The sequence below is a fragment of the Candoia aspera genome, chromosome 8 (genome assembly GCF_035149785.1).
Source record: "Candoia aspera isolate rCanAsp1 chromosome 8, rCanAsp1.hap2, whole genome shotgun sequence".
Classification (NCBI taxonomy): Eukaryota; Metazoa; Chordata; class Lepidosauria; order Squamata; family Boidae; genus Candoia; species Candoia aspera.
Genome location: NC_086160.1, coordinates 3,343,739 through 3,368,865, shown reverse-complemented (window position 1 = coordinate 3,368,865; position 25,127 = coordinate 3,343,739). Strand labels below are relative to the sequence as shown.

Below are 25,127 nucleotides of genomic sequence, written 5' to 3'. Positions count from 1 at the left end.
TATCCAGGGGGTTAAAAAACTTCTGATCAGCAACTTCTTTTCAGTTAAATTTACCAAAGAGGAATTTATTGTCCAATTAGGCTAATAAACATAAATTAATTGAGAGTTATTTTCCTGTAGGGGATCATTTGGATCAAGATAATTTCGTAACTTCACTGCTATCAAAGTAGTAAATCTGGAGTAAAGTTTGTCCCGGCTAATAAGAAGTGATGCTGTCCTGCAGTCTCGGAAAGCAAGTGAGGCAGCTTGTTAAAGGAAGGTTTAATGAGACGGATTAGAAAGGCACTCCTGTGAACCTCTTAGTGCTATTCAAAAAGCTAATCACGGATTCCAAACAGGGCTACTTCCCAGAAAGGCCTTCGGAGACGGAAATATCGTGTTTTATTTAATTGTTTATTAGGGAATGCATTCTCCTCCTGTTTGTAGAAGCACGTGAGGTGGCTTACAATGACTAAAAATGCGAACTATGAATCACAGCAATAACACCAATGCAATTAGAAACAACGAATAAAATCAGCATTGTTAAAATTAGTTAGAATTTTAACAAATACAATATTTATTTTGTATTTTAATTGTTTTAATTGTAATTGTTTTTCGTTTTACAGTTTTATTGTTGTAAGCCACCCAGAGTCACTTGCTGAGATGGGCGGCTATAGAAATCGAACGAATAAATAAATAGATGTTTGGTGAAAGACATGTGTCTTTGCCAATTTCCTTGATACTGGGAAATATCCATAGATGCAAATCATCTTCTTTGTCTTTAACCTGGCTTCAGCCTTGTTGGTTGTGTGAACAAAGATTTTGTTTAGGGTAGTCTTCCCCACTTGTTTATCTTGTACTTAAGTTGTCGAACTTCTGTAGAGCACCTATAATCCTGTAAAATCTGCCCAAAGAGAAAATAATGTGAAGCATTGCCTGTACTCCTCACCACACTAAACCACAGTTTGTATAAACATGGTTTACTGGGTAAACTACAAATGATTAAGCTTATAGAATATGCTAACCTAAAACCATGATTTAAAAGACAAGGGGTGTTTCATGCAGCATACTAAGCCTCAAGTAAACCACAATATGGTTTCCTGAGTTGTGTGAACCCAGTCAACATCTAAATTCTCCTGCATAAAGAGGTTCAGGACATTCTGAGCTCAGACACAGCATCATCTTAGCTTACCTGAGCTCAGGCCCGTCAGTAGTGCCTGCAGCAAAGTGAAGGTGCCCAACGGCAGCGTACCTGCATCCCAAGGTCTGAAGCAAGAACATAAATCCTGTAGGACATTTGTGTGACGCTTGTGTCATTAACCCCCCAACCCCACAGGAATATACATCACATCGTATCCATGGTATCATTAGGTAAATGTCATGAATCTGGTAATTTGTGGGAAGACATCACAATGCCACTGATGTCATTGTGGCTTTCCTAGATAGCTACCGCACATCCAGGTCACTTAAGCAGAGCAGATGGCACAGGACCACATCAAACAACTGGACAATCCTGACCCTTCAGGATTAAACAGCTTACAATATAGTAAAACCTATAGTAAATATTAAAGCATTCATGGTAATCTCAAAGCAATGTAAGGCACCCTCCAAATTATCAAGAATATGTACCCCAAACTAAAAAATAAATTGAAACAGGGAATCCAGGGGCCACCCTCCTCTCTAGGGGCCTTCTGTAAAAAGGCATTTTCACCAGTTTACAGGTGACCATTACCAAAGGGGGCAGAGTTTCTCCTCTGCACCCCTGTAAAATATGCAAAGGTATTTCATGCACAGGAAATGTCTGACTTGAAGTCCATCCAGATGACAGCTGTAACACCTTCTTGCTGCTGTTCCTGTTCTTGATCTCAGCATCATGGTCCCTCACTTTGGTTCCAAAACTCAAGTCATGATTAGAAAGAAGGACGGCAGCCATGAGTGTCAAGAGGACATCCCAGCTCCTTTGTAAGAGCTACTCAACTTCCTCTGCATCTAGCAAAGCTGCGGCTTGGACGGAGGTCGAGACTGTGACCTCTTTCACTTTCTTCCCAAATTTTTTGATGCCCTGCTGGGGGGCTGCACAACCGTAAGCCATAACTACACACCTTTGGAAATTCTCACATTTAGCTGAACAAGCTTCTTGGAGGGGAAGTCAGCCCCCCCCCCCCCAAGCTCCTGTCTGCCTATCAATTGACTCATTGGTTTGGGCTGTTATTTCTCTACCAAGGATATAGGTTACTCCATTGTAGTTGGGTGGCTAATAAATTATAATAATACTCCCTGCCTGTTTTGTAAAAAATCCTTGTAGTGAGGAAATTGGGAACTCAGCTGGAACCAAGTGCAGCTGAACTCAGGGGGTTCAGTCCCATTCAGCACACCTAACCATGCTGCTCAGACTTGTTCTTAAACCCTAGTTATTCCTACAGCAGTGTTTCTCAACCGTGGCAACTTGAAGATGTGTGGACTTCAACTCCCAGAATTCACCCCCCCAACACAAGCTGGCCCTGCCCCTCCCTTTTCTTTCCCTATCCTCATGCCATGACCTTCACCTCATACCCACAACTGAGACGACAAGTCACCCTTAGCTGCATCCGTGTTATGGCGGCCTTTTCCTCCTTATTTTGACAGGGCCAAGGCAACATCAGGGCAGGCGAAGATCTTTTTGAAATGTTCTGCTTGTAGATTTCTTGAAAACCCTCCATCTTTCAGTTTTGCACCTCATACGGCACTGGATTCCACTCAGAATTCACCCAATGAACAGGTACAACTCCTGATATCTCACAGGTGAATTTACTGCATGATACACAAAACGGAAAACTCGTTAGTTCCATCCAGTGTTGACATTTGAAAAGCATGTTCGAAAACATTTTAAGCATATGCGGAGAAGTCCTTAGATATTTGATAACCTGTCAAAATATAGAAAGGGCTGCAATACAAGGAAAAATCCTGAGAAGAGATGGAGAGATCTCCACCTTCCGGGTCCCCAATTTGATACCTGGCTATGCCTATAAGTATCTCCTTTCCCTTCATCAGAGTTTTTTGCCTATTTTTCAAAACATCTTTTCATAAAGATAAACAGGAGGTTGGCCTGTTGCAAAGAAACCAGCAGCCTTCAGCCTCCTCCTCCTCCTCCTCCTCAAGTGGGTTCTGCAAGGGCATCTACCATTTTGCAGCCATTTTGTGAAGGCCCCCTCCAAATTCCAACTATCCCAGGGGCCCAGAAGGTGTGAATCCCTGTTCCACCTTAAATCCCCTTTCTTTGCTTCAGGAGATGCTGGAAGACACACAGTCCTACTACGGGAAAGAGTTTGCAGAAGCTCTTCTCTAGATCTTGGACTGATGCCCTTCGGGGACTTCCTTCGGATCCAGGAATCAACTGGTCCAGTCGGGCATGGACCGAAGTTGGCTCCATGCACGCAGGAAGCAGAGGCGGTGCTCCTCCGATTAATGGGTGTGGGTGTGTGTGTGTGTGTGAACAGAAGAGCACCCCTGGGGTTCCAGCATCCTGGCTGGGGGTGAGCCAGGTCCTCGCATCCCACTAAGCCGCAGTTTAATCAGGGTTTCATCCTCAGCCCAGCCCTGCGGGGCCCGCCAGAAGCGCATCCCGCTGTGCCCGCTGGCATCTCCGCCTCCGCCCGCCCCTTGGGAGCCTCCCCCCTCCGGCTGCACCCCACCGCCCCGGGCCCCGTCCGCTCAGCCGCCTGGGGCTCGGGGCCTGGGCCGGCGCTCGCGCCCACTCCGGGGGGGGCGGCGGCGAGTCCGGTGGCGGCCGCCCCGACTGAGCCGGAGTCCCGCTCCCTCCCCTCCCCTCCCCTCCCCTCCCCTCCCCTCCCGCCCGCTTTTCCCAGGCGCGCTCCCCGCGGGGCCGGCGCGCAATAAGGAGCCGGCTGGGGAGGAGCGGGAGCGCGCGCGGCTGAACGGCCGCCCAGCAGCTGCTGCTGCCGCTGCACGCCGAGCCGAGCCGAGCCGAGCGGCTGCTGCTGCTGCTGCCGGGGCCAGCGGGCGGGTGAGTGCCACAGGGGGCTCCGGCCCCGCTCCCGGAGAAGGCGCGCCGGGGCTCTGCGGCAGGAAGGGTCCGGCGACGGGCGCGCTCCGAGCTGCGTCTGCCCGGGGGGCTCCGCGGCGTCACTCGCGAGGAAGCGCTCCTCTCGGGGGGACGGCCACAGGGTCCCGCGGGCGCTGGGTTGCAGAGCCGCTCGCCGGGGAGCGCGAGACGGCGCGAGCGGCTCCTGCGCGGGGGCTGGCTTCGGCGGGGCGTTGCTCTCCTCGGCGCGGCGGGGGCAACGGGAACGGGGGAGCCCCGCGGGGAGATGCAGCCCGGGACCCCCCCTGCCCCCTTTGGGGAAAGGCTGTTGGGCTTGGCTGGTCCAGCCGAGTTGTGCGGGTGCTTGGCTCTGAAAGGAGCGCAAGAATTTTTTAAGGAAGCGGGGGGGGGGGGACACGAGTTGATCATTTGCACGCACGCACCCCCGCCCTCCCAATTAATGTCCTGTAAAATTGTGTGGCAAAAGTCCTGGAGGGCTGAATTCGGGTCTGCGGGAATTCCATGGTTAGAAATACCCGATTCGCCTCCTGTGCTCGCCTTTCAGGGGAGAGCTGCGTTCCCAGGAGACGTTTAACCTAGCTATAAAATTAACCCTCTTTCTGGTTCTGCGCATCACGTTGTACCATAGATTTGTCAAATGGGCTGGGTTTGCAAAAGCTATGAAGCCACGAGAAAATCTGACCAAACCAGAGTTAACCCTAATCAGCTTACTGTGAATGTGCAAATGGGCCGCCAGTTCTGTCCTCGACCTGGGTAGGCGCAAGGTGTGAATGCATCAGGTATTGAGATGTAAATGCTCCGGTGCTCACAGCTGCATACAAATTTGTCTACAGCAGAGTTTCTCTGCCTTGGCAGCTTGAAGATGTGTGGGCTTCAACTCCCAGAATTCCTCAGCCAGCAATGCTGGCTGGGGAATTCTGGGAGTTGAAGTCCACACATCTTCAAGCTGCCAAGGCGGAGAAACACTGGTCTAGAGAATTCTTGAATTGCAGAGCAGTGTGGGCTAGGTGGGAAGGTGCAGAACTGGAAATACCCCCGTCTCTCAATCTAGCCTACTTCACAAGGTTGTTGTTGAGAAAACAAATCTGGTGGTGGGATCTAGGATGAGTTTGAGCCAGTGACTCCTGAGGAAGTGGACTGGGTTGTCTGTGCTGTTTGTTCAGCCACCTTTTGGGCCTAGGATTGTTCCTGGATGGTTAAGTGGCCAGGGAGGAGACCCATGGTTGGGTCCAGGAAGTGGGATTGGCCAATGTCTCAACCTTCCCTTTTTAGAGAAGGTGGTTGGGAAGGTGGTCGAGCTGCAGAGGGTCCAGGAGGAAGCGGATTATCTAGACCCCTTTCAGTTGAGTTTCAGGCCAGGATTCAGTACATAGTCATGGCCTGTGGTAGAGCCAGGATGGAGGTGGTGCAATCATCCTTGTGCTTCTTGATCATTCAGTGAGTTTTTTGATTATAATGTCCTTCTGGATCAGCTCTGGGGATTGGGAGTTGGTGGCACCGTTTTATGGGTGGCTCTCCTTCAGGGCTGGTTGCAGTTGGTGTTGGCTGTTGGGGGCGGCGGGAGACATCGCTCTACGTGAAACCTCTCGATGAGGTCATTCACAGGTTTGTGATATGGTATCGTCAGTACGCTGATGATACCCAATTATATCTGTTGACCCCAGGCCAGCCAAGGGCGGCTGTCGAGGTTCTGTTCCAGTGTCTGAAGGCTGAGTGGGCTTGGATTGGGAGGAACCAACTCTGACTCAGTCCTACCAAAACTGAGTGGAGATCTTTACTCTTGGATGGGGTTGCACTTCCCCAGTCTTGGTCTCCCAGCAGGTGGCAGCTATGGCCAAAAGGGTCCTTGCACAGGTCCACCAGGTGCTCCAGTGGCGTCCCTTCCAGGATCAGATGGCCCTCCAGACAATTATTCATGCCCTTGTCACCTTGCGGCTTGACTGTTGCAACGTGCTCTACATGGGGTAGTCAGAAGCTTTAAGTGGTCCAGAATGTAGTGATGTCACAGTGGTGGGCTTGCTTAACCCTGGCATTTATTATTTTCATTCTTTCATAAAATATATCTGCTGATTGCAGACTTTCTATTGAGATCTCTGCTTAATGGTTTTAAAAGGTGTGATTGAGTAACTGGTTGATGAATAATTTTCCATCTCCTTTCTGCCTGATTGATTTTCCAAGAAGCCAGGCTTGCTCGGGGCATAAAATCACATTGTGTTCTGTAATTTAAATGCAAAATGCCCGTTCAGAAGCTTAGTTCATCCTTGCCCTATCTCTTACCTACACTGTTGGCTTGCATGAGAGTGGGATGGCTGGGAATCTGGAGTTGAGCGGGCAGGTCTGACAGGGCAGAGAGGCAGGTGTGGAATGTAGGACCGTGGTGTAAATACCACAGCTAGTTGTGACTCTGGACAGGACTAAACTGAAGCAGGAAGATAGGTTTTCCAACAGAAGGGCAAAACAACGGATAGTTCGCCTTATTTTTAAAGTCTGTGTGCCTCCCTAGTGTCTTAGAAGCTATCTTAGGTTTTGCATCGTCCTTTGATATATTCAGGGGATGTCGTAATGTTGCTTAATAATTTTTTGTTTCCTTCTGCATGTTGTTGTTCAAGGGAAGCTTTTATAAATAACAACTGATTTTATTCCAGTTAGCAAAATTATAATGCTGCCGTGTTGGTAACAGGCTGAAATGCAAACCAGCTTTTTGCGTGGAAATGGCAGAGTGTCCTTCTTCTGGAGTTGATTTTAGGGTCTTCATTCTTTTGCTTTCTGTACTCTGCTTGAATTGGCTAATTATGGGGCATCTCATAATTTTAAAACATCAATTTTCAGTTTTATGGCATCCTTTTTGGAAAAGTTATCCTTGTGTGCTTTCTTCTAAAGAGGGTTTTCACTAGAACTTGATTGCTCAGCTGGAAGACAGCAAAGACATAAACCATTTTAAAAATATGTAAACCCTGTTTCATTAATACAAGTTAAAATAGCATTAAAACACTCTGGTATAAAAACTGTTACTTACAACTGTTGCAAACTCAGGAATTAACAATTCCATGTTTCTACATGATGCTGCCTTAAACATGGAGTCTTACTATGATCATCTTCAGTGAGGAATGTGCCAAATATGGTAGGAGAAAACATAACCAGTTTGGGACAAAATGGAAACAACAGACTATGACTCTGGTGACCCACCATTCTTCTAGATGTGGAGAAAATATTAGGCCATAATACAGTGAATTCAGGATCCATTTGTGTGCTGGGAAGCAGAGATTTTGGACTTCTGCTTTGCGGAAAAAGACAAGTAGTGTTTGAGATTTGGTGTTTGAGATTTATTGGAAAATTAACTGTGGCCTACTCCAGAAAAACTTCCCCCCACCTCATCCATGTGGTTGGTAATGCTGTCTAGTTTTAGTAAAGCAGTTTAAATGCTGTTTTAAGAATTAAGCAGAGAAAAAGGGAGAGATCCCATTTCTCTTTGCTTTTTAATCCCATTTCATTTTTTCTTTACTTCCTTCCGCCTAAAAATTGGGGGGAATTAATAGGAAATATAAACTGAGTGAGTGGACTATTGCTGGCACTGTATAATGGGACAACACAAACATAATCAACACAAGTTGTGTTCTCCTCCTCACAAGTTGGGTGAGATGTTCTTGGTTTGAAGGGGCCGAGCACACTTGCACAAGAATTGGCATTAGTCTTCTGGAATCATTGGAGAGATGCTGTAAGACTTCAAGACCCTTCCATCAAAGATGCTCAACAAGAAGTAAGGTCCCCTTTCACTACCCCAAGGCATGATGCCACAGGATGCTACAGTGCTGTGAAACTTCTTGTTTTAAGTAGCTACAAAGTGGCAAAGATGCAAGTTCACCCTTTAGGCTGTTGAAACTTGAGTCATGCTATGATACCTTGTGTGTCTTGGATGCCAAGAAGACAAAGTTGAGTGAGAAGATGCCCACAGCCATTTTTTAGAAGAAGCCATGGATGCCACCAGGAGAAGTGGAATTCTAAGGAAGACAAACTTTTGGCAGACCATACGATTGGTGTTTCACCTGAAGTCTTGAGTACTGAAACCCCCTATGTGCTGGCAAGCCTGTGGGACCCAAGAGAGAAAGGAAGCATTGTCAGAAAGAACAGTCTCTCCTAGCAGAGGACCTCTTCCTTGCAGAGGAGAAGGGATTAGCTACTGTCTGGAGTTGGAGACTGACATGTCAGATGCAGTGCCATCTCCAGCAGCAGGATGAGGTCCAGCTCCAGCAGTGGAGTTCCTCTGCAACCGTAAGCATTGTCACCCTCCATGTCTCAGGGTGTTCTTGGCTCCTTGTCAAAGTGGAGGAGAGGACATTCATGTGTAAATAGGAGAGCTATTTACGGACAGGCTGAAGTAATCCTGTTGCTTATCACCTGCTTCTGTCGCTGTTAATGCAGGCAGGCCATGATACGAAAAGCATGTTCAACCATTGCTTCTGTTGTTCACCAAAGGGAATTCAGAGCATCCTGTTGTTATTATTTTAAGTCCTATTGGATATGTTTTGTATAGGTTGGGTGCTGGGTTGGGTGTTATCACCATGAACTATTCCACTATCCACTTCTGCAGCCACAGGATGAAAAATGAAGTTGCAAGTTTCAAGTTCCCATCATTCTCTGTGGCCAGACAGTGTAACCCCAGTGTGTTTTCCTACCACTTTAAAACTCAGTAAAGAAGGGGACCAATGAAATAGCTACCTAATGCCATTTAAATGGTACATCTAATAAATGGCAGATTGAAGAACGTTATATATTGATGGAACATCTTGTGAAAAATCACCATTTCCAGAGCCAATTTCCTTCCATTTTTATAGCTATAGTAGCTATTGTAATATAGTATTGCCTTATTTCTAATCTAATTATATCTCAATAGAAGCGATTCCAATTTTTGATTGGGCATAAGGACTCCTTCCTCTGTATTCACTGGTTGTACGAATTAAATACTATTTTCCGTAATTTCTTTATAGGTTTCTTTTTTCCTTTTCCTCTTTCTTTCTGGCTTGGAGAAATATTGAAAATTCATTTAATGGCTTAGAAACTTTACTACCAAATACTGGAGAAGCTGGATAAGTAGAGTTTTTATATTTTAAATGAATTTTAAATGTTGAGATTTATTTAAATCTCAACATTACCATTCTTCAGTTCTTTGTGCTGATGTTTTGTAGTGAACACCCTGAGCAGATTAATTTTGTATTTCATATGGAAAGCAATTTCGCTTCCTTTTGAAAACATCTTACTGCTGACAAACAAGGCTTTGAACATCTACATGAAGGCGTGAAACAAACAGGGTTGCTAGAAGGGATAAAGTTAGGAATGAGGGTGGAATCCAGATTTAGGGACTGATGGCACGGACTGGAGATTGTTGAGAGTGTTATGGGCATCCTCACAAAATGATTGCTGGGTGTGTGTTCATTTATGAAAGGACTGTCGTAATGGCTGTGATCAAGTTATGAAACCTATCTATTTTCCGGGAAGCAAATCAGACTTTCATGGGAACCTAAATACAAAACAGAGGTGAACTTTAAGGCCTGCAGGATAAGATCACTGATTTGAATCCCCATTTTGTTGTTCTCATGCCATCTCATACAGTTGGTAGACCTTCCCTCTTGTTTCTTCAAATCCATGGATCAAATTGCAGTTATTTTATGCAACAATTTACAACTGTGGTTTACTGGGATTGTGCAAACTACCCATTATGATTTGCACACAAGGGATTAAATCCATAAAGAGCCAGTCTGGTCTAGTGGTTAAGGCACCGGGCTAGAAACCAGGAGTCTGTGAGTTCTAGTCCCGCCTTAGGCATGAAAGGTGGCTGGGTGACCTTGGGCCAGTCCCTCTCTCTCAGCCCAACTCACAGGGTTGCTGTTGTGCGGAAAAGAGGAGGAGGAAGGAGTATTAGGTATGTTCCCCACCTGGAGTTATTTATAAAAATAATAAAGGTGGGATAGAAAATAAATAAATAAATGTTAGATGTGGTATAACATTGATGGCAGTTAGTATAATATACTATAAATCTTAATGCATTGTATGAACCAGCCAGTAGTAATCTATTCAATAAACCATAGCTAAGTCATGGTTTAGCATGTTATGTGAACATAGGTAAAGGTAAAGGTAAAGGTTTCCCTTGACGTAAAGTCCAATCGTGTCCGACTCTAGGGGGCGGTGCTCATCTCCGTTTCAAAGCCTTGGAGCCGGCGTTGTCCATAGGACACTTCCGGGTCATGTGGCCAGCATGACTCACGGAATGCCGTTACCTTCCCGCCGAAGCGGTACCAATTAATCTACTCACATTTGCATGTTTTCGAACTGCTTGGTGTGCAGGAGCTGGGACGAGCAACGGGAGCTCACCCCGCCGCGCGGTTTCGAACCGCCGACCTTCCGATCGACAGCTCAGCGGTTTAACCCGCAGCGCCACCGCGTCCCCCTATGTGAACATAACCACACTATTATTTAAAAGCACGGTGGCTATTCACTCTAACTTTTTGCTTCTAGGCCTTTTGGCTAAAATCAAGTGTAGTATCTAATCTCTCATTGTTCTGGCAGGTCTCATTTTAGGACATACTTGGATTCATCAGCCTGGGGCGAAATAACGTGACTGAAATGTCTTTTCAGGGGAAATGATACCAGCTTGGCTGTTAGCAACTCCAAAAGTGAGGTCAGTAGATATCAATTGCCTGAATTTTGAATCTGATAAATCATTGTTGAAATAATCTGGGAGAATTTATCAACATGTTCCATTTTAAGGTGTAGCCTAGTAAACATAGTGCAATGCAATAAAACACGTGTGTGCCTATGGGGATCATCACTTTCTGCCTCTCAGCAGGTGTCAGTGGCCTCAAGCCCTTCTCTGGATTTGGAAGCTAAGCAGGGTCAACTCTGGTTGGTATTTGAATGGGAGACTGACAGGGAAGTTGAAAAGATATTCCAGAAGAAGGTGATGCCACATCACTGTACCAACTGCCTCCAGAAACTCTTGACTTGGGGTGGGTTGCCATGAAAACTACATCATCCTGTCCTTGAAGTTGTCAAGTTTGACTTGTAGGAGACTTTACCCCAGTTTGGAAATTCTGCTCAGAAATCCACAGTCCATTGCACTGATTTTTCAGCTGCATTGCAGTGCACCATGGAGACTCAGAGAGAAAGAAGGAAGGCACAGATTCCGCCATCCTCATGTTAAAATGGCAAATGTTGCATCTATAAATGGAGATCCAAGGTTGATGAATGGTCAATCCGAGACCTCATTTTTAATGACGAAAGAAACATTAACGGTGGAAAATTTGCCCTAAATTTTAGCTGTTCTGCAAGAACCTAGTGGTGGTTCCTTCCTTCCTTCCTTCCTTTGTAATAAAAGGACTGATATAATGGACACAGATCTTTTCCGATATGGCTTTCCCATAAGATATCAGATATCTAAAATGTCACAGGATATTCTATCCATTCTGGGCAGGGGGGGATCTGCTGATTTCCAGGGGGGAGATGACCTTTGCTAGACAGCTCTTTTCTCTCTCTATTAGCCGGATTCGTATGAAGAGCACCAAGAGGAGCGGTTTGAAGTGTGTGCCCAGCACAGCAGACACACACAGTTCTTCGCCTCCCTTCTCCCTCAGCCCATGAGTTTCGTCAGCCATGGCTGGAGAAGTTTATTTATTACTTCTGTTACTGCTCTGTGGGAGAACAATTTCTGAGCGACAGCCTTTGCCCCAACCGCCTTCTGAAAGTCTGGATTTCGGGTATGTTCCCAGCAAGACGTACGACACCAACGCTTACTATGAGCCTGGAACAATAGGGATTCTGTTCCACGTTGTCCACGCTTTCCTCTGCTTAATTCAGCCAAATTACTTCCCTCAAGGTAGGTGTAAATTAAATATTAATTCGGCTTCGAAAAATATGCCGTCCCGGAGATCCTATCTGAGACGGCAGTTTTGCAGGGCAGGGCAGCTTGGGTTTATGTTTTGAGAGAAACCTAACTCACTGGGCCAAACCAACAGAAGAGTGGAGTGATTTTCTTTTTGTTGTGAATGGCTTTGGGGTTGTGTGTGCGTGTGTGCGTGTTTTCCTAAATCGCAAGAAAGGAGAGAAGTGGGGAAAAGTTTTAGAAGAACAAGTCACTTGGCATTTCCCCCTGGGACAAAAAATTGTCTTTTAAGCCAAGATAGTTGTGCATCAAAAGTTTCACCTGGATACATCCCTTTTCTGTAATAGCTTGTTCTTCTTCGGAAGATCTGATTTCTGGAAAATCTTACTCTCTCTTTCCACCTCCTGCTTCTGTCTTATCAGGTAGAATTGTAATTGGGGACTCCAGAGCATTCCAAAAGTGAGGAATTTGGAAATGATGTCACATGGATGCTCCATCAAAAGGGGGGGGGGTGCCATGTCTCTCAATAGGTAGGTGTAGAGGACATGGCCTTGAAGGACAGGAGGAAGAGCCCGATACCAAGACAAGGGTCAGATAAGAGGGGCTTGAGCCCTGGCTGAGAAAGTAACGTGAGAAAACATCTCAAGACGAGCCCCTCCCTAGTTCACATGAAGGTAAAGGGAGGGAGGGGGGAAGCATATTCTGACTTGCAAGATTCTGGTACTTTAGTTGTAACAATCAAAGTAGTCCTGCCCCACATGGCATTGGGTTTTTAGTCTGTTCCACCTTGTAGGACTAACAGTACGCTTGTCAATGTTTCAGCTCACTGTACGGGGTAGTTTCACAGATTAACCTCTGACATATCAGCAGTTGGCAGCCAAATGTAGTGTTCTTGAGCCTGGAAGAGTATCCGACTTCAATGCTGAATATGCCGTATTGTACATTCATTGTTGCTCCTAACCTGTTATCAAAAGATTCCTGACTACGTATTCTAGGATTGATGCTAAAATAGTTATATAATCTGTTTATGCCATTCTACACTGAAAGAGATATGGTCAATTTGGCATGCGTTTAATCGCATAAGAGGATCCATATGTCTGTGGGTAGCTTAAGAACTGTAATGAAAATATCGTTAGTTACTTCTTTAAAGCGGTAGCTGTACGTTTCCATAGTTTTCAATAGGAGAGGATCATGATTAACAGAATTAATTGCCCAGCAATCAGAAGCTAACAGCGGGGTCCACAAAAGGGTTGAGAGAGGAAATGTCCATCGTGACATAAACTGCACCCTTATGTAGCTGTAAGAGACATCAGGATGTCAGTATGTAAAGGTGGAGTTTGCACCAGGGGCTTCCCCAGGGTAAGGTAACAGAAAAGTCAGAATGGTGGTCATGAACGCATGATTAAAGGCCCACCCTGTTTTTACATGCATTGCCATTTTGACCCACTCTTGATTTGTTGCAGATGAGTAGATGTGGGATTGATGTGGTGACCCAAGGATGATGTGAAGGATAAGAGTTCTTCCCGATTTAACAGCCAGTAGTCCAGAGAAGCCCACCCACCCCTCTTTTCCCCCTAGAAAATTTTCCTTTTTGACATTCAGAGATTCTTCAAAAGCCTTATAATAAATAATAAGCCCTAGCTTAGGCCCATTTCTTTATACGAAGAGATCAAGTTCTTTCTGCATAAATCAAGTTCCCTTCTGTTTTCTATTACAGTAATTCAGAGAACTTCTTTTAATTTACAACTTGGCTTAACTTTGGTTTTTATTTTGTTTATCTGCTTAACTGTAAAACAGTGCAATTAAACATAAAGTTTCAGATATTACTTATTTGCATAGCAGCTTTCTAAATCTTTGTATGTCTTGAGCAGCTTGCAGTGTTAGAAATAAGGGGCAGAATGGTAAATAATACCTGGAGTTGTTGAGCCATAAAACTGATTTACCTACCTAGAACTGAAAAACCAGAGGCAAATGAAAAGATATTTCCCTGGTGCTAAAAAGACTAGAGCAGGGGCGTGGCAGGCATCCCTGGGGAAGACATTTCAAAGTTTGGGAGGGTCTTCAGAGCAGGTAGGCTTACAGTAGGACAGATACATGACTTTAATGTGCATTAGGGCCAAGATGTTAATTTATTGGAGCTCTGGCATGTCTGTGTGTAAATGTTGTTTGTAACTGAGATTTTTATAGGGGTCTTGTTTCATTGGATAGATGGGTGGCCATGTAACTTACTTGGATGGATGGATGGATGGATGGATGGATGGATGGATGGATGGATCAGAGCTTCTAAAGTTCAGGTACCAGGACCCAGAGGTTGTCTCAGAAAAGCAGGGCCTGAAGTTAAGGTCAGCAAGATATTTCCCCATCTGTTAGTCCCCCTAAGCATCCTGGATGTGTTTCAGAGCTGCTAAGTTGCTGTTTCCCATCTGTTCTTCTGCTTGGCAGACTTGCAGGGTCCCACAGAAAGCATCGTTTGCACCTGAGCCTCACCTTCTCAGTGAATCGTGAAAGAGTGGGTTAACTTGTCCTCTTTAGCCCCATGAGTTGCTAAAGTACAGTAAACTGATAGGTACTTCGAGTTTTTTCAACTCTGGCTTTTTTTGAGTCATCAAATTCATCCTTTGATTGCTGTGAATAAGAAGAGAATCCAAAAAATTCAGATCTGAGTCTGAAGCATGAAAGGACAGTCTCTTGGGCATTGGGCTATTGTTAGTTCAGTGAGTTCAGGGTGTGTTGTGTGAAGAGGGTAATGATTGAGACTTGCTGTTAATAAATGTTCTGCGATAGACTTCCCTGGAATACTTTCCCCCCCTTCTTTTAGGCAGGGTCTGGCATTACTTTCAACTCCTCAAGCAAATGGATTATGGGGATTTGGGTAATATCACTTGATTGGCTAACCCATAATCTCATTTACCCATATGTGTTTTTTTCCCCCATATGTTGGTTTTTTTCCTTCTTGGTTGTCCATGATGAAGGAAACAGTACTGATTTTATCAATTTGTTACCGCCATTTCCTTTTCCTAACCCCTTTATTTATTTTCTGAATTTATATAACCACCCATCCCAAATTCATGACTCAGGGCATCTAACAATAATTAAAAACACTTAATTCTCCTCTCTAAATCAAACATCTGAACTTCAGTCATCCAGATGTTTTGGAAGATAAGCCATTCAAAATGTACATTCATGGTTGTAAGGGGTCACTAGGGGAAGTGCACACAAATCTATTTCAATGGAGAAAGATGATCCAAAAAGCATTATGGCAGATTATTGGCAAAAGGGTGTGCAGAAGGAAGTTTGACCACAGGCATGGATAGGTTAAGTAATGTACTCAAAAGTGTGTATGATCATGTCGATGAAGGTTCTCAGTCATCCAGGTGGAATTGTCTGTAGGTTGAGCCATGGCAACTGGATTTCTTTCTTTCTGGTTGAAATGTTTTCGCTGCTTGTCCAAGCAGCTTCTTCAGTCTGGGCAAAGGTTGGTGAGGGGACCCCATATATGTCTTGCAGGCCAGCTGCATTGTCCCTACACCTGAATGGCTGTTAATTGTGCCATGGAGGTGTGGATTGCCTTTGGGATGTCTTACTCCTAAATCCCTCTTCATCCCCAAGTGGATTGTTAAGAGTGGCCTTCCTGGTAAACTTGTGAAGTGGTCTTAATCTTCCTGGGGACTAATGAAAGAGCAGCATGAAAAATGGGGGACAAGTTGTGTCTGAGGCCTCCGCCTCTACTTCCACTTTGGCATGAATAGATTCCTTAACCCCTCTCTCAAACCACCTATCTTCTCTGTCCAAAATGTGAACATGTGTGTGATCATATTTGCATAGACTTTAAAATAATGATAAAAGGGATGGAGTGAACTTAAAATGGAAAAATATTAGAAACCGAGAGTCACTGTCATACAGACTCATTCACTATTAACTTTGTCTGCTATCTGTAGTATTTAAATTATGCAAACTTGTTTTGTAAATTTTCTTGGTAGGAAACTGCTGCTATATATAGTACTACTGTAGCATGTAATGTCTCTTAAAGTGGTTTGGTTTTATGCAACTAAGGCTAGAATTCTTTTTTAAAATTCGTTTTAAACTTTTTACTGCTTTAATAGAACTATACAAAAAAAGAAAGAAAGAAAATAAGATATGGGGGAAGAGAAAAAGGAAAGAGCAAAAGATTGATAACATTTTCTATAACAACAAACGTTGTAATAGAATTCAGTTTTAAAAACCAATTTATTACCTACTTAGTGGGAGTAAGTCTCTTTGAGTAGGTAAACCCAGCATCCATAGAAGGAACCTGAGCAGATGGTCTTCAGATGACCTGATACCAGCCCATTCTGGGCTTTAAAGATTGTCATGATGTTTTCCAATTAGCAACCAGTGTTGTTGGCTTAAAATTAACATCAGAACGGCCAGTTGTCCTTTTTTATAGTATTCCTTCATTCTTTGGTGAGTCATTGTCTCATAAGCTCACCTTTGATGTGATCATAGCTTAACAGAAGTCACAAGGAAAGAAGAGCTTTGTTCTTAAGCTCTGCAGTGCTAGCATTTTATTTTTATTACATTTGTATATATTATGCAAAACTGTGACCTGTATCGGCATATGCATATACCAGTATTTTTTAACCAGTTTTCAGTAAGTAGAAGCAGAATGATAACATGCAAAATGCCACTGATAAGCAACAGGAGAAAACACTGAAACATCTACTTTTTAAAAACTCAGGAACAAAAAAGTTTTTTGAGTGGGCACTTGATGTTTTAATTAAAGGCAGTTTCCAAGTGGTTTTTAATGTCCCTCCTGCAATTCAACCTGGCAGTGCTGAATTCCAGACATTACCACCCAGAGTCCCTTTGGTGGGAGGAAATGGGCGGTGACAAATTTGATAAATGAATAAATAACCAGTTGGAGCCACAAATGAAGGTGATAAAGTGGGCCACTTGGGCCTGGTGACAAGAGTGGGTAGAAACTTCCCCAGCCTTTTTGGGCAAGGATGGAGGAAGACCTGTGGACCAAATTTAAAACAGCAAATGGCCAAATTTCAGGTCTTTCTGGGTGCAAATCATAGCAATTTGCCCCATTACCCCCTTTTTTTCATCCTCTCAGGACCCCTCAAATTCATCCTGCAGCCCATTGGGAGGCTGATTTTTCAAGAATTGCCTCCTCTAGGGGAAGTATAATTAGACTTGGTTGATCACCTCAATCAAATGAAGGATCTAGAGGTTCTGTTTCTTGGGCTCTTTTTAAGAAGAAGCCTGACTGATCATGCCGAGGAAATGAACTCTTAACTTGAGAATTGTAAGAACTGTAAGATGTTAGAAAGTGGGTCACGTCCGCCTTGAGAGCACCCTTGGTTGAACTCTTCTCTTAATCTGTTGCAAATCCCCACCAGATGGTGACCTTGAAGAAGAGCTCAAGTGAGCCATAATAAGGCAGGTTAATGAGGATGCAAGCATCTTAGTTGAGTTAGCCATGTTTTGGGAAACAGTGACTGCAGAGAACTTTTCAGGAGCTTCTCATTTGTTGCATCTGTTCTTTAAAATTAAGCTTTTATCTTCCTTATTTAGCAAGGGAATGGGGAAACACTAAGGAGTGTTTGCCTTCCCATTAAAGTCAACACTTACTCGTTTGAAAGCATGGTTTTCCCTCTATCCAGTCCTTACATTTGAAAGCAACCACTACCAAAGAAAGAAGTTTCAAGGACGTTAATATCATGTCAGTTACACATGTCGTGTGAATCATGTGTGTTACATGTGTAACCTGCCATAATTCAGATATCTTCAGACAGAGCTTTTTTGCATCCAAGAATGGCCAAAGTGCATTTGTGTGTGTGTGTGTGTGTACGCACATGTGCATGTGAGTCTGCAATGGTGCATTTGTAAATCGGGGAGGGGGACCTTTGCAGGCTGGTGGACTCCATTGGAAGTCATGAGATTTTTGTTTGCTGTCTCCTTGCTTATTCACAAAAAAGTTGCCATGATGGGCACCATAAATCCCAAGACACCAGAAGTCCCAAGTCTAGAAGGAAAACTGTTGGGTTCTTGGTGTTCTCTGAGCTTGGTTGTCTCGTCACCAGGCTAGGTGATGTCATCACTGGTAATGAAACATCTGGAAGAAAACAATCAAGCTCAGAGAACACCAATAGCTCAACCCTGAGCTATGTATATTCTTTACTAGAAAGAAAACTGGCCTGGTTCTCCTTGTCTGTATCCCCCAAGTTTTTCTTTCCCACCCCAGGATACCTTTGTGTTTTGCCTTTGTGTTTCCTGGGATGGTGGGTATGCACCCAAACAAAGCATTGCATTCTTGTTGTTTGCCATCTTTACTATCCAGGAAAGTTTTTGGTGGCTGCACATGGACCACAGCTATTCAAGTAAATTGGGGAGATGCTACAGCTTTGCTTTGCAACGAGCTTGTTTCCCTACTTACCAAATAAGGTGACCTGGTTATAATAAATTATATTATATTGTGCTTTATTATCTATGACAAATTAGTATCTTTTAGCTGTTGCCTGCATTGCACAAACAATCTGGTCCAAATGCACTGCTCTGTTGTTTCAGAAGTCAGAACTTTTAAATGGAAACACTGAAACTTTAAAAAAAAGCCCTGCATGAACTGAATCATTGCCGGGCAGCAATAACCGCTTTGAAATTTCTGGCACTGCCTTCCTCTTGACTCCACCGAGAGGTGCTGTCGTGCAAAAGAGCATTTTGCCTTCAGGCTTGTTGCATTGGTTAATTTTTAAATATATTGTGCCCTGTCATTTAACTTAGGATAGTTGCCACAAGCATCTGGGGCATAGTGTGCTTTATTTTGGGATGAAATGTTTGGGTTTGACCTGCTTTTGAGTTCAAAACTGTTATTTAAAGAAAGGGAGTTAAGACCTGGCTATGCCACCTCGTTTGGGGCGAGCGGGGATAGTCGATCATGGGGGTGGTTGGTACTGTGATGTGGCCCTGGAAAATTTCACTAAGACCGTCTTGGATTTTATATTTATATTTTATATTTTTATATCTGTGTATTTTTATATGTTATAATGAACCTTTTATTCATTATATTCATTATATCCACTTGTAAACCACCCAGAGTCGTCACAATACAAGATGGATAGTGGAGAAATATGACAGACAGACAGACAGACAGACAGATAGATAGATAATTTTAGGGAATGAACAGGTTGTTTTCAAGCTAAAAAGATCTGAATATCCTATTCAAGGTCAAAGGAGGCTGTTTTGTAACTGCAGTGAGAGAGGAACAAATATTTCATCTGTAGTGACTACCTCCAAGGATTAGAAACTTCAGGAGCTTAGTATCTCCAGAAAGTAAAGTCTAAGGAACTGTTGATTTATAGGGTGGCAGCTGGAATGATGATCACCAAAAACTGGAGGCAGGGAGTTGTATTCTTAGATAAAAGCTCTGGTATCTGGTGACAAAGGAAAAATTAACCTATTCGTTACACCTTTGAACATGACACCCCAAATCCTATTCCTTTTTGAGATCTAGCAAGATTTGATAAATGTGATAAAGAAGTACCTGCTTGTTTATACTCAGCTATAGAAGGCGCATGCTCTTTTAAAACAATGCTAGAGAATGGTTCAGATTAGAAATATTTATAATTGATACTTTATAATAACAAAGATCTGACTGATTAGCCTACAGTAAAGTCACCACTGAGTTTCTATGGTTGATGGTTGGTGTGAACCTGGCTCTCCATAGTTTTAATCTTGAACCGTAACCATCACATTTTACCCCCTAATGCAAACGAAAGTTGCTTGAGAAGGATCTTGGAATGAAGAATCTTGGAGCAGGCAGTTCAGGTAAATGGCCTCAAAGTCAAGGGCCACCTGGTCTGAAGAAGCTTCTTGAGTGATGCCTGATTTCCTGTCAGAAGACACATGCCTTCAGAGAACTCGCACTTCTTCTTTACCTCCATCTACCAGCATAAAACTCTCCTGGGGGGTGAATCCTGTTCCAATTTCATGCTGGTGCTTAGTGATTAGAGAGATTCTCCCCAAGCCTTCATTTTCTCGGGCTTATCTCTCCAGTTTGTGGGTGGTGTGTGAGGTTGCATTTCTGTTTTGTTTCCAAAGGCCCAGATTTGCCTGTGGCATACTTGAACGTGGAGCGGATCTTTGAAATTCAGTAGATAACTTACGTGACGCAGACTCCAGCATTTTTCCAAAACAAAGGTTAATGTGCCGAGAGTTGCTATATCCCTGTCAGGGGCGTGTCTGATAAAACAGATGGCAACGGCATCATTGACGATGGCAAGAGAGGCTGAGAAGAACATTAAGGCACTCAGTCCTGCAAATACGCTTTGGAAGGTAATCCTCTTTTAGCCTCTGCGATAAAGCATAGGCTGAGTCAGAGTCCTGGATTACGAGTCATGGCAAACAGCTCCTGCGTTTTCACTAGCAACAGAGTAGAGGTAATTTAATTCCTTGGCCAGTTTAGAGTATCTCTGATCTTATACTCAAGCCAACAGCACCCCATTCTGATTCTGCTTATGCAAACAGATTGTAAATGGATTTCTGAGAGGTATCCTTGTGTAATAAACACCTTGCTAGAAGAACAGTAGCTTAGCAGAGAAGACGTTCAAACTCCACTCTGCAATTTTTTTTCTTAACCCCAGGAAACATGTTTTTCCAAAAAAAGACACTTTGGAGACTTTCAGAATCTTGAACCCACCACACACAATCCATTTCACATTTCTATTTTTACTACTGCATTCTGCTGCGCATGCATCCTGCTTCCTTCCCAGCTGCTCATGGTGAAGGGAGGTGATCGGTGCCTCCCTGAGTGCAGGATATGTCCCCTGCTTCCTTGAAGGAGGCAGTCATAACAGTTCCATTGAAAAAGCCTTTTCTTGACTCAGAAGATCTTACTAATTATAGTAATCTTGAATATTCCATTCTGGGTAACATGATTGGGAAGGTGGCCTTGCAGCTTCAGAGTTATCTGGATGAAGCTGAATTTCTGGGCCCATTTCAATGAGGGCTTCTTCCGGGAAAAGGTACCCAGGCTACTATGGATGCCTTTGTAGATGACCTAGCCAGAAACTAGAATGGGAGAGGGCAACTCTACGATTTCTCTTAGACCTCTAGGCTGCTTTTGATGCTGTTAACAACAGCCTCCTTCCTGGCCATTTGGAAGAGTTGGGCATTGGGACACTGTTTTGCAATGGTTCTGGTCCTTTCTATTAGGACATGCCAAGAAGGTGGTGCTGTGGGGGCCACAGTTCCACAGGATTCTGACTTTTCTTGTAGGCTGTTCAACCTTTGGGAGAGTTCATTCCTAACTACAGAATGGGAGGTCCATTCCAGTTTGGTGACAGTTCTCAGCTCCACATTCCCTACCTTCCAGTTCCAAGGAAGCAATCCTTGAATGCTGTCTTATCTTCATAATGGGCTGGATGAAGAAGGACAAGCTGACAATAAATCTAGATAAGAGGGAGGTGCCGTTGGTAAGGAAGAAGTAAGATTCTGGAATTGCTTACTAAGCACAATTTGAGATGTTTCATTGACGGTGATGGTGTAGTGGCTTGACTACAGCATCTCTCTCACTGTGGAATTACTCAGCTACTTCGATCAGCAGGAAAGGCTCTTGGAAGCAGCCACCACCGCCACAGATTTGGTGCTGTGGTACGGGGAACAGGATGTCTCCTGCACGGCTCCCAGGCTGTGGAACACCCTCCCTAGCGGCCTGTGTTTGGCTGCCAGGCTCCTGGCATTTGGGAAGATAGCACAAGCATCTCTCTTTCTCCAGGCTTTTAACTGTTAATTATGTTCATGACAGATTTTGTTTTTGTTTAGATTTTAATCGTATTCTGATACTCATACATTCTTTTGTAAGTCACCTTGAGGGCTGGAATGAATAAAAAGGTGAGATATGACATGCAATAATAAGTGAACAGATAAGTGGCAGTTTAATCATAGGTAACAAGGATACAATTATTTTACTGCACTCCTCTTAATTACTTGAAAAGGAAAGGTGGATGCAGGAATGAATATACTCTAGTTAAGTTCCAGGGGAGTTTTCCTCCTGGGAGCTAAGTTACTGGAGTGATATAAAACAATCAGAATATAAAAAATCTTTTCCTCTACCAGAAGTGAATAGCATAGGAAATGGTTGAAATTAAGGTATTCATAGCCTATGATAGCACCATCATTTTTCTAGTTCTGCCTTCTGTCACAAAAGTTATAAGTTGTGAACTTGGATATGTAGCTTGAAGCTAATTCAGAAATGTGGAAGGCTGGTCCTTCTTTTGGTCTACATCAGCTTTCTAACTGTCAAATTTTGGATAAGAATGAAAAGTGAGTCCTATACAGTATTTTGACGGCGCTAGAAACCTTCTGTTTTGCCTTATTCAGCTCTTGGTTTTAAGCAATGTGTCTTTTCTACTGTACATTTTTCTTCTCTTTTCAGGACCTGATCCTAGTCTTGGGACCAATAACTGTATGGGAAAGTTTCATAGAGTGGGACTTCAAAAAACTCGTTATTTTTTTAACCCTAAGCGTCTTGAAGACCTCTGTCAATGGAAATGCTTACGGGATGGTTGAAGCAATAAAGTGGGCCCTATCATTTCTCCAATGAGTACTAGTACCCTATGATTCTTTGCTATAAATGGTGTTCAAAAGATTTTTTTAAAAAATCTCCCATTTTAGATTATCTCTAAAAATTGAAAATGTTCTTGCTTTTTTTGCAGATCTTATCAAAAAGCTAGCACAGCAGACATTTGGAAATAAGCCTGGTGATTATCAAAAGGTAATTTTACTGCTTTATTTACATATTTCATGTAATGCATTTGGGGTTTGCTTTACGAGCTAAATGCTGTTATGTTAAGTCTGCCACATCTCCTGAGTAATTTTCCAGATTCTGTAGCTCGAAATCTGTGTGATGTTTCCTTTTGCTTTGCGTCTATGTAATTTACACATAATCCAGTATCTTCCCAAATGATTTATGAGACTTTTAAAAAATCTGTAAAAAATGAAAATATATTATTTCTTTTTGTGTAGGGTTTTATTTTTTAAACTGTCAGTTTGGCTGGTAACGTATTGTTGCGAAAGGATTTTAAGATAAACGGAGTTCTGTAAACACAGTGGAAGCCTCTCATCACGTAAAGCTCGGGCTTCTGAATGCAGTTTCTTTGCACTTGTTTCTTTCTTTGGGCCTTTTGACCACAAATAAAATTGATCAATCGATTGTTTCTTTCTTGCATAATCAGCTTTGGGAGAATCTCTTTACATGCAATACTTTCCATCTGAATGAAATTACACCCTTTCTGAGGAAACAAGCAGTGTGGTGCTGCATGCTCTCGGATGTACTAATCCTGCAGAGATGGATGCACTTTGCTAGTAACAGTCTCCTGTTGTTCAGATGGTTTGTTGCTGATAAGATAAGAGATGGCAGTCCAATCATAGGAAGACCTGGAAGGAAATGTTGAATCCATCCAGTCCAACCCACTGCTCTGCTTGTTCACCATTTTCCATTTTCCAGTGTAAATCAGTAGTCACAGAGATGTTTTAGGCGCCACTAGGCTGCAGAAGAAACTGATCGTCTTCAACAGCTGCACAGTGATTCTGTCCTTTGTCCCACGTGGAAGTTGTACACATCAGATTAGGAAAGGGTTCTGAATGTTGTGTTTGTTGCATTATTAAGTTCTCTTAGGTGCTGCCAGTATAGGTAAAGGACAGAGGTGATAAGAGGATTTGTCACATGGTCTGATGCCTGTTTCTGATTTAGGCAAAGTGACTAGGGACTAGATGCAAGAAGAGCTGACCAGTCGAAGACTGTGAACCACTGATTCTCTGTTTCAGTAGTTGTAGCAAAGCATCATGGTCCATTGCTGGAAGATTCTGGTGGTCTTTGGAATATTTATTTTTTGCCTCTAGAACGAGCTGATTCAGAGAAAATCAAACCCTTCTTAGGGCTACCAGATTGGGGCTGGAAAAATCCAGAGAACCACAAGATGGTAGCAGAAAGCTATTTTCAAGGATCTCGCTGCCACCATCTAGTGGTCACCTAGGTTTTTGCAGCCCTAAGCTGGTTGCTCTAAAATCTTCTCAGGATCCTGGCTCACTCAGATCAATGGATGTTATCTGTTGGTATTCAGTATAAGATGGTGCTTATACATCGCTTCTGTAGACATGAATCTCTGGTATGCCCAGGTTGATAGAAGGAGGGGGGCCACTGGGCTCCTGGGAACTCGTTTGGGGTATTGGCCCCCTACTCGGGAATCCAGGTAATCCATCAGTCTGTCCCGATAGAAGACAGGCTTCCTACTGAAAGGGTTGTTGGATTTCTTTATTTATATTTTGAATTTTGTCACTGCCCATCTCGCTCAAGGAGCAGCTCTGGGCAGTTTACAATAAAACTAAAAATAAATACGGATTAAAATACAATAAAAACAGTATTTCTTAAATATAAATGTAAATGTAAAATAATGTAAAACCCAAGATGGAGCTTTTAAAAGTTCTTAATGGTCAGATTAACTACGGTGACCTCCCTCCTCCTCCTCCTCCTCCTCCTCCCCCCCTTTCTGGTTTGTAGTGGTCACTGGGACAGAGGAGAGCTGCAGAAGTGCTTCCCAGTGCCAGGCTGTGGGTTGTGCTTGACCAAGCGATGTCAGCACTCAGCCTGTTCTTGTGAACAGATGGAGAGCTCCTCATTCTAGAGGTTGTGGCAACACCATAGGCCTCAACGTTGCAGTCAAACTGGTAGGGTCTCTGAGCCAAACTGTCAGGCCAGAGTCCTTTCACCCTTCGTAGGGCCTGCCCCTGGAGCACGAGACCTGGCTTTTATCTTGTCATTATTACTCCTGTGCCTTAGGAAGTCGGTGATGGTGGTTCCACTTGCCCATTCTGTTTAATAGGGAGAGTTTCCATAAGGTGTGCCTTGTGAGTTTTTCTGGTAGTTTAGAAGCAACGGGAGTTCTATCCATACTGGGCAAAATGAATGCAACGTCTAGGACAAAAGACAAAAATACGAGGTCTTACTTGTGTAAATCCCAGTGGTTTTCAGGCGTTTCATTTTTTACTAGTTTTAGCTAACCATGTGATCAGCATGAAACTGGAATGCATGGGAAATTGATTTTCCCGCCCATCCTCCCCCGATGGGCTCTTGGCTTAAAATAAGTACCAATTATTGAAATGTCTTTTATCCAGTTGATGCTATTCCTGCGTTCTTAGAATTGTGTGCCTTTAGTCTGTGTGGAGATGAAGTGTTTTATGTTCTTCTGTGCA

General features: G+C 43.5%; 1 protein-coding gene across 1 annotated transcript in view; it reads left to right on the top strand.

The window, feature by feature from the left end:
- Positions 1-11,564: 11,564 nt before the first annotated feature.
- The window catches only part of PROM1 (prominin 1), a 50,952-nt gene continuing 37,389 nt past the window's right edge, over positions 11,565-25,127 (top strand). The window contains exons 1-2 of the mRNA XM_063309735.1: positions 11,565-11,888; positions 22,592-22,650. Coding sequence (XP_063165805.1) covers positions 11,666-11,888; positions 22,592-22,650 — 282 coding nt within the window. The 5' untranslated portion in view covers positions 11,565-11,665. The remainder of the gene's footprint in view (positions 11,889-22,591; positions 22,651-25,127) is intronic.